Consider the following 9,998-nt stretch of genomic DNA (forward strand, 5'->3'; position numbering starts at 1 on the left):
CTTCTGTGATGAGATGGCGGCTAATACCCAATAGTGGTGCCTTACTTCGGTTTTTCGACCTAAATGGGGAGGGTCCGATTTGGATCCAAGGCGTTGGATCAAAGAAAGTATCGCAAGATCTGAGTATCCAAATCTGTGCAAGGCCTGAGCCTATAAGCTTTTAGGTCGACGGTGCAACTTCCAAGGTAACCAAGCACCGAGTTTCCTGCTGACCACTCATTGGTGAAAGTAAGTTTTTTAGAAAGCAGGTCGTACAAACACGTCGTACAAACTTCTCGCGCTAGACTAAATGACCACTAGTAGGCATTCGATGACCATTCATGGTATAAGATTCCGGACCAAGATGCGGATTGCAATACATCGTTTTGGTACGTTTCTAGGTTATGCGGGTTATGCGGGCGTGTCGAAGGCAAGAGTACTCGTGTAGGGTATTGCTTGCTATACTGCGAAAAAATACCAAATTTCCTTTATGAAGAAGATTCCACATTTTTACAGTCATTGCGCACAAAGACACTTTTGATGTGTTCAGCGTTTGATCCAAACTGCTTTTTTCACTATCGTTTGCTACTTTTTCGTGTGTTGGCGAATCAGCGTCTGGGCTGCTCTTGCGAGCGTCGCTTATGAATAGAAATCTACTTTATGTCCCAATCAAGGCGTCCCAATTCGGGACTGAAAATTATTATAATGTGTGGATTTTAAAAACGTTATAGTCGAGTTGTATGGCCTTGGTCGAGTTTTTAGTTTGTTGCTTCCGTCAGTTTTTGTTGTATTTAAAGTCAAGCAGGTTGGGGTTGACTCATCGGCAGAGTCAAAGCCATATATAGGCCAGAGTTGTACTTATTATTTCTGTGCCTGAACTGCAGCTAAAGATAGAGATATTTTGCTACCTACCATAAATCTTAGGCAATGAATTGTTAAAAGTTTTCACTTTTCAAACTGAATATAGTGTGAGTATAGACATTTACATGTTCTTTTGGCTTTTGCGTCATAATACTGTAATGATCCCGGACCATGGATCCGAAATGGATCTTGTGGTATTTTCTAAAAACTGTCAACTCTGAAAGAATGCAAAAAAGTGAGCTCATTTTGAGGCTTTTACAAGCAATAATTTCCACAATTTCATGTTTTAAGACAGTTAATTAATAGCCATCTTGTTTTTGTGTTTGGTTGTTTTGGATTTGTGCACATGTCTGGTAACTGGTAGGTAGGTAATCAGTGTGTCCAACAATGGGTTCTGCTAATTGTTCAGCATATTCCAATTCTTGCACCTTCCAAGCAGGATGGCTTGGTGACCTTCAAATAAAGCACTTGTGTCCTTGCACTGCAAATGCCAAAACTTTTGTTGTTCTTGCAATTGGCATGCCACCTCAGTTTAAATCATTAGGCGAAACTATGGTCATGAGTACCCAGTCCAAATATAGGATTGTTCCCATTTTTGGATCGGAGTTTCCACATATGGGAACGAAAAGGCGTTCCCTAAATGGGCACGCTTGACCATAATTCGGCCTACTGAAATTCTTTTGCATAGAAATGAGCATTATCAAGCCTTGTTTAATGCAGTTTTAAAGCTGCATAACATCTGCTTTAACCCGCGCCCCGTAGGGCTACCGGCGGACCCTACCACCCGTAGGGGGGCCGCTTAGGCCCCCCAAGATCTCGGAAAGTTACCGGCCGATTTTCAAAATTCAAACGGCGTTCGATAGCCCCACCCGGGAACTACCTTCTGACCAAATTTCATTGACCTAGGTCAAACCGATGACGTCACAGGTCAGGTCAAAGGTCAGATTTTCACCGTTCACAGGCATTTCAAGAAATGTGTTGTGAAATAGAGTAAATTGGTAATTTATTGAAAACCATCGATGGTACATTGTTCGTCAAACACATACTTTGCTATCTGAGGTCACTGATACCAGGTCAGGTCACAGCGAGGTCAGGTCACTGGGGGTCACATTATGAAAGTGTCATGTGATACATGGTTTATGGTCCATTTTACATGACAAATGCGATTATGTGGGTTAGGCAGCCTTTGGGGCCAGCCTAGGTCACGTTTTAGTGAAGGTCAGGTCAAGGTCAGGTCAAATTAGGTCAAATTTTAAAGTTGATATTTTTGCATAAAATGGGTATCAATTCGATGCAGATCGTCACGGGGAGTCTAATTGTGGTCTTTGTTTTGCTCTACGAGGTCTAGCATTGCCAAAAATTGAGTTTGAAAATTTGTTGTCAGCATTTTTGAACAGTTTTTTTTCGCTATAACTTGGCCAAAAAATGAGGTATCGATCTGAAATTTGGTATGTAGATAGAAGACGGTAGGTACTATCACATATATTCCGTTTTTTTCGAAACTCAAAAAACTTTTTGGATTTTTGGCTAATATATCCAAAAATGCTTTTTTGATTTTTGGGGGTCAAAACTCAGAAATTTCAAAAATCCGAGATAGCAATTTTGTAGCCCTGTCAATTCTACACCTTTTATGTCTTGGTCATTTTTTCTGTATCTTCAACGATGTAGGCCTGACAGGTCTTCTCGCGAAGATCTTTTTTCGGTCGAAAATGACAGAACATGACGTCATTCTGACGTCATTTGTGGCCAACCTATCATAGCCTCTGGAAAAATTTTAGTCACAATGTGTAAAATTGATGCCCGGAGGGGTACTGAAAGTTTGGTGGCGATATCTCCAGCCGTTTGGGAGATATCGACCGAAAAGGACGGGGGGGGGCCGTTTCGGCCCCCCCCCCTACGGGGCGCAGGCCTTAAAACTTACCTAAAATCTAATGGTATGCCTGCCATTTGGGTGTGCTTCAACCAAAAGGTTAATGACAACCCTGACCAAAGTGTGGCTATTCTTTATTTCTATGGTCTTGCAGTCTAGAAGGCTGCTCAAGGACATAAAGCAAGGCGATATCTCTGGTCTTCTGACATTCCACTAAAGTGAAGGAGATATTTTAAAGCAGATCACTGATCAGGCCTGCACCCATCACCCATGCATTTAGGTGTGCTGGTTTGCCTCAGTGTTGTCCTCAGGCTGGACAAACTGACTTCCCTGCACTCTGCAGTGCTACCAACTCTTCATTTTGCTTGAAAAAAATATTCACAACAATTCCACAATCTACATGGGCAAAGTGACCTTACACCATTGTGCAGTAGCGGCGGAACATGTTCAATAGGGGGGGGGGGGGGCACTGCCGACTTTTGGTCCCATTCTTTCCATGCAACGCCCATAGGGCTAATGTTAAAATGCCAAAATTAAAGGGGGCACGGTGCCCCGGTGCCCTCCCCGTTCCGCCGCCTATGCCATTGTGATATTAAAACTGTCATACAGTGTGGTCCTGTTTGCGTGTGGGTCGGGGGAGGGGGAGGAGGGCATAATATTCCAGACTCATATGGTTGTACTGAGTACCAAAGCCTCCCAATCCCTCTCAAGACATTGTGAGCCGTGAGGTTGCCTCATACCAGCATGAGGCATTCAGGTAATGGTGTTGGCCCTCTGAGACTTCAATTAGACTATCAGAAGACCCTTTTTGCAAGGCAACTGCGATCGATGCAAGGACTTTTTTTGGGGGGTGATATGGGCGGGGGCTTCCTGAAATTTGGGGTCAGTGCAAGCTGAATGCCCATAGTAATATCCAGCCTAGGGCCAGGTGCTGCCCCTCCTTCGATTGCTCTGGCTTAAACTGTCCAGAAGCTATGCAATCCTGCCTAGAGCTGTACCTCTATACATGCCAATTCTTTGAAATATTCAGGTAAATTAAAGTACGTACACTGCAGACATGTCTTTTCACTGTGATGCTGTCCCTAAGTGGAATGCCTGTAGTTGGAGCACGGGTCAGTTTTCTAGACAGCAGTGGGGTTCACTGAAAGCCATCGAATCCACACTCCCAGTATCCATCACAGCTGTATGACTATCGGCTGGTGTAACACCTGTGAAATCACTGTCCAGCAGGATGCGTTGGTGGGCGAGATCGGCGGCGCTGTTCGCCACGATCATCCTCCTGCTCTTCAGTCTGAGCTTCTGGAACCGCTGCGGGGGCGAGCCGGGCCCGCCCAGTACCGCCGCGCCGGCCGACTCCTCAACCAAGAGGAGACAGTCACAGGTTAGTGATATCATATTTTTTCTAATTGCACTAATGGTAGAGTCACTAAATGGTTGTATCAGGACAATAATGCCTGGTTGAATTGTGTTGATTCCTCGTTTGGCTTTATTTTGATTCACGTTGCTCTTTTTCAGCTTAATCGTGATACCGAAGGAAACGATCTGACTGATCTAAGGTGTGATATCAATGAAGAGTATTCAATAGACTGTAAAAAGTCTGGCAAGGAAGTGTATATTCCTTTTAAGTTTATCAAGAAATACTTTGAGGTGAGTTATTTGTGTGAACCAGTGGATCATTTTATGGATTTTTAGTCAGTTTTTTCTTCGCTTAGTATTCGCTTAGTATATCTGTTGTACCATAAAATATAAAAGAGCTTGCGACCAGTCTCTCCGTGATAATTTATCAAATAATGATAAAGGAGAATAGAATGATTGGTTACATATTCTATCATGCTGTAGTGTTACAATGTACTTCCGCCTATTCTTACTCCATTGCTCTACCGGATGCTTCTTTACGAATAGACTGATCTCTCCGGTTCTTGTGCCTACCTTCCTCCTCAGCTGTCTTTACTTGTCGAGCTGGTGAGCACCCCTCCTCCCTCCTCCCAGGTGTATGGCCAGCTGTCTGAGCAGCACGGCCAGCCGGTGTTCCACTGGTCGCACAGCTACGGCCAGCTCTTCCCTCCCGAGGAGCCGTACAGGCCCGACGGACAGTTCATGTACTTCGCCACCTACAACGTGGAGAAGCGCGACAGGGTCAAGTGCATCAGCGGACCCGAAGGTGAGGACGCTGAAGGGAGATGCTGGTGTTTGAAGGAAGTGTTGAGAATGGTCGGCTGGTTTACGGGATTTGTATCGAATTAATAGAGGATGTGGTAGGCGTCTGGCGAGATGTCTCGCCATCGGTCGGATACATCATTGATAGTAGAGCGTTGTAGAGCGGAGTCAGTGCATTGATTTCGATCACGGTGTTATACTATGACACAACATTATGTAGTATGGAATGGACAGCTGAATGGCGGTGATTACTGTCATAGCACGGACTGCCGTAATTGACCTATACCTGCCACCCTGTCCTGTGATTGCCCGGCCCAGCCATGCCGATCTAACTGCTCCGTGTCCTGCTGACCGGTCCTCGCCGATGTTAGCCATGCTTATCTGACCGGCCCGTGCTAATCTAACCCGTGCCCTCCCCCAGGTGTTCCCGTCACCACTCAGTGGCGACCCTCGGGCTTCTTCTACGTGATCCAGATAGCCCAGTTCGGACTATCGCACTACTCCCGGAATCTCACAGAGCCACCGCCGAATTAGTGAGTGAACTATTGCGACGAGCGGAGCTGTGCTCTGAGCGAGGCACCCTGGCTCGCCGTCATAACGCCTTATCTTGACCGGATAGTAAATCACTTTAGAGGCTGAGTTTAGCTTGTACTGAGTTCGCCGGAATGACGTCAGTTCCGTTAGCTTTAGCCGTTGTTGGGCTAAATTCAGCTTCAGGCGTTTGAAATTTGCATTCTGTGCCCAACTCCGGACTTAGAATTGAGGCCAAGCTGGTTAACTGTTACCAGGAAAAGAAGCCTCTCACCGAGACTGAGGTCGTTTTTTTTAGTAAGCTTTTTTGTTTAGTTTCAGTTTAAGTTTAGTTTCGCGGCGTTTGGTGTTGACCGAGCGGAACTGGACGTAGATCAGAATAAGGACCTTGGTCTGACCGAGGATAGTGGGCGCTGACCGCACGGTTATGCTCGTTTTCTGCCAGTTATGAGCTGCTGCCCAGCCGGAATGGCGCCAGCTCAGGGGCGACATTTAGCTGGGTCCGTGACTCCGAGCTCAACGAAGATGTGGCCGAGTTCTCGCCGGCAAGTAAGTCTGAACGAGTAATAATAGAAACCCTATATGGGCTCACTGCGTTATTATCATTCTATTGCATGCCATGCACATGTTGAATAGCGCGATTGTTATTTGTATGCGTGTGGGAAAACGTTCGGTCATCTCTTACTCACCATAATCGCGCAACGTATATCGAAAGGGGACAGTGTCATTTTCACTGATAGCCTCTGCCGCTGTGCCGCCGACTGACATAATCGATCCATTCCAGACCCAGTTACCATCCCAGTGGACCGGTCTGGCAAGTCGCTGCTGATGCTGGAGCTCCAGGTGTCCTCCAATGCCACTGTCTGGGCAGACCTGCAGTTCCGCGACACGGCACTGGGTCGCTCCGTGCGCGTCCACTACGTCTGCTCCGACCTGATGATTGCAGCCCAGGTGAGGGTGTTGATAGGCGTGGCGGTAGCTGCTGCGATATGCTTCATTGATGGAGATTCCTGCACGGAGGCATGTGACTGTGGAGCGTAATTGTGGAGCATTTATGGCTCTCAAGGCGTTCTTTAGTTTATTATGACGACGTTAGTTACAACGCTTAAATTTTGTAACACTTTTCTGAATATCTCACATTGCTTAGCATGACAGATTTCAAACATCCTTAGTTTTGCTCCTTGGTCTTTGGACGCTGTTTATGACATTCCTTCTCCATCAAACGTTGTAACTTCGTATATGGTACACCTAAGCTGACTGGCGTCGTCCTGTCCCGGGCAGGGTTCGGACGTGTTTGTCGGGCTGGGCTCCAGCTGGAGCGGCTACAAGCTCTTCATCCGCGACCTGACGGTGGACGCGCTGAAGGGTCTGGGCGGCCGCGGCCGGAACGCGCCCAAGCTGACGGCCCAGCGGCTGCGAGTGGTGCGGCTGGGTGTGTCGGGTGGCGGCCGGCTGCGCCAGCTGCGGCTGGCATCCAGCGCGCACGCCGGTCAGACGGTCCAGGCGGCCGACTGGCTGCTGCGCCACCAGACGGCTGCCGGCGCGTGGACCGTGCCTGTGGAGCGGCGCCTCAATAACCACATGGTGCTGGCGCCCGACTGGAGCTCGGCCATGGCCCAGGGACAGGCCATGTCGCTGCTGACACGAGTCTATCGCGCCACCGGAGACCGGAGGTACCTGGACGCCGCCCGGCGGGCCGCCGCGCCGTTCAACAAGGACAGCGCAGACGGTGGCGTGCGCACCATGTTCCAGGTCAGTGAGACGGACTATGCTGCTGGCAGAAAGAACCTGTCACTGACTGTCGCGGGTGTGGCGGGGACAGTCTCATTGGTGGGACGGCCTTTGCTAGTGAGGGTTGTTTGAGTCTGCTACTGGGCCAAACGGACTCTGTCGCTGAGGGAGAAAGATACCGTGTTTGGGCGGGGAAGAGGGATGCCATGCTGCAGACCAGTCTGTCCTGCGGTGGATGCCCTTCAACACTCTGTTGTGGGTAGATGGCGGTTGGCAACAGTTTGGGATCGGCTGTAAGTTTCAACCTTTCTTGCTGCCTTGCGTGACGTAGTTGTGCGGATAGGCTCCGGTACGCGTGCGAAATTATGCTTTTGTTTTATGAGGGCCAAGGGTATTGTGGACACGCTCAGCTGCAAGGGAACGTTTGGAAATCGAGCTATTTCTGGGTTCGAGACCGCTTCGCTGCGATCCTTCCTCACCCGACATACCGTGTTCTCCACAGGACAAATACGTCTGGTATGAAGAGTACCCGACGGTGCCGGCCTCGATGGTGCTGAACGGCTTCATCTACTCGCTGATGGGCCTGTACGACCTGTGGCGCACGGACCCTGATCCAGCCGGCGGCGGGGCGGAGGCCGGCCGACTGTACACCGCTGGCGTGAGCTCTCTTCGCGCGCTGCTGCCGCTTTACGACACCGGCTCCGGTACGTTATACGACCTGCGGCACGTCACGTGTCACGTGGCGCCCAATCTGGCGCGGTGGGACTACCACGTGACGCACGTGAATCAGCTGCTGGTTCTAGCCACGATGGAGCCGAATGTCACGCAGTTTAGCACCACAGCTGACCGGTGGGCCGAGTATATGAGCGGACACCGGGCGCCGCACAACTAGGCTGCGCCGACCGGTGGGGAGGGGCGGGACGAGTCGATGGGGTTGCTGTGGTGCAGGGGAGAACAGTGCTTTGCAGTGGAATATAATGAAGTACAGTGGGGTGGAGGATACACTGCAGTGGTGAAGTGCAGTCAGTGAAGACAGTGTGGATACGCGGTGGAGAGGAGTGGAGTGAAGTCAGATGTGAAGTAAAATGGAGTGTAGTCATTTGCAGTCGATCTGTCTATTAATGGAGTCAGTTCGGCAGTGCGCGGTGGGGCGGCTGCTATTCGCGTGTTAGTGGTGGCGGTCTGTGGTAGTTACCGCTCTGCTGTGTGTCCCCGAGGCCCGACCCTGTCCGTGTGTATTGTGTGTGTCTCTCTGCGGGCGGTCCAACCCGGAGGGCGGGTCCGGATGGGCGGCCGCTCCAGCTGGTCTGTGATACGTCCGGCGCGCGCCACGCGGCTGTGCTCCTCCAATGACTAACAACGTGACGCCGTCGGCGGGGTGGGTGGGTGCTGGGTGTAACCGGGCAGTCTGCTACCGCGGGGGCGGGCTGACTGAGGAACGCGGGGTGAGTGGGGGGAGGGGCTGTGGTGTCCTCCTCTGATGTGTGACCCCTCGGTCTGACCAGGGTCGCGGGCATTGTCTGACCTGACGCCGCGGTTCCGACTGAGTGACCTAAGAGCGCACCGAGGCCGCGGTTTGTGAACCGATGTGACGTCGTAACGCGTGGCCAACATAATGAGCTACCAGGGAATCTGAAGCTATTGCTGAAATGTGCAATCTCATATTTTGATCCAACTGTGTATTGACAACTGTTGCCACGCGAGATTGCAGAGACCCTATGAACCATACCCGGTTCCACAACATAGAACATATTTTACAGGGTGTATTTTATCTTTGTCAACTGGAAAAGTGTCTTGCATGCTTTTACTAGCTCGCTAAGTATTTACGTTGGACTTGCTTCGCTAATTTCTGTCTTTTCTAAGCTAAGCTTTTCCTTTTTCATTTTACTGCATAATGTTCCCTCCTTTCACAGCTGATCTCTCTTGTCACAATATGCACGCCGGAGGAATTATCACTGTGATATTTCGCCCGCAAATCATGCTTAGTTCTGCTTTGTCGGGTAGATGGATATTGGGCGTGCCCGTCCAGACACGTTTTGTTTAGTTGTATTCGGGGCATGAACAATAAACTGATTTGTCGGCTCATCTGTCATTGCTCGACTTCATATCCTCAGTTGTCATTGTCTTGGGTTAGGGCGTACTGCATCTTGGGGTCCAGGCGTCCTATGTAGTTGTACGTACCTACTACCTGCATTTTCTTACTTGTGAATGGGTCATCACCGTCAAACTGATGCTGTAGTGCACGTTACTGGTCTATTCGAATTCGAACATCGCTGCCGCACCCCCTGGTTCGACTTTGTGGAAATTGCGACAATGATTGCTTTTGTGGTACCATTCAATCAAGGAATAAAGGACTGACATTTCCAAAGCAATTTCTTACAATTAGTATTCTCATTTTTGTTCCGATGGGTGAAGCCTCTTCGGTCTAATAGAGTTCCGCCGACCGCCATCATGATGCGCCGCCTTGGCCGAGACCACCCTTACGGCCCTTTATTACATAGGTGGGACTTTGTGCCGAGCTGGAGGTGCCCGGGCACAACAAATCCGCAGCCGCCCTAGCTGTGACCTTGACCTCCGCCGTCTGTTGCGGCTCCGAAGCCAAGCCGGCGTGGAATTCAATGGGGAGCTCCAGCTCGGGCACCCCTAGCTCAGCACAAATTTCCACCGGCACCAGTATGCATAATGCCTATATACCAAGTGACAACCAACAGAGACCTGCCTGCCCGTGGTGACGACTGACGACCTGCTCGTGGTGACAAGTGACGACCAACAGAGCACCCAGCCGCTCTAAACGGGGACCCCCTCCGCACGTGAACCAGCACCTGAGGAGCAGTCCTATACCTTGGATGGCGTTAGAGTTGGGGTCTAT

At 49.9% G+C, this 9,998-nt stretch overlaps 1 protein-coding gene across 4 annotated transcripts; it reads left to right on the plus strand.

Annotated features, from left to right (window-relative positions):
* Window positions 1–643: 643 nt before the first annotated feature.
* Window positions 644–9,214, plus strand: LOC122377455 (D-glucuronyl C5-epimerase B-like). 4 transcript variants are annotated; one of them, XM_043357506.1, is made up of 9 exons: window positions 644–947; window positions 3,941–4,091; window positions 4,226–4,357; window positions 4,700–4,871; window positions 5,289–5,400; window positions 5,844–5,947; window positions 6,183–6,349; window positions 6,680–7,150; window positions 7,632–9,214. In XM_043357506.1, exons 2-9 carry the CDS (start codon window positions 3,942–3,944, stop codon window positions 8,019–8,021), a joined length of 1,698 nt encoding a protein of 565 aa, XP_043213441.1. In that variant the 5' UTR covers window positions 644–947; window position 3,941; the 3' UTR covers window positions 8,022–9,214. The 4 variants fall into 4 exon arrangements, with proteins under 4 accessions (XP_043213441.1, XP_043213442.1, XP_043213440.1 ...); XM_043357507.1 differs by having other exon boundaries at window positions 647–947; window positions 3,938–4,091; XM_043357505.1 differs by having other exon boundaries at window positions 660–947; window positions 3,933–4,091.
* Window positions 9,215–9,998: the final 784 nt, after the last annotated feature.

This window comes from Amphibalanus amphitrite, unplaced genomic scaffold (assembly GCF_019059575.1).
Source record: "Amphibalanus amphitrite isolate SeventyFive unplaced genomic scaffold, NRLGWU_Aamphi_draft 000044F_arrow, whole genome shotgun sequence".
NCBI classification, from domain to species: Eukaryota; Metazoa; Arthropoda; class Thecostraca; order Balanomorpha; family Balanidae; genus Amphibalanus; species Amphibalanus amphitrite.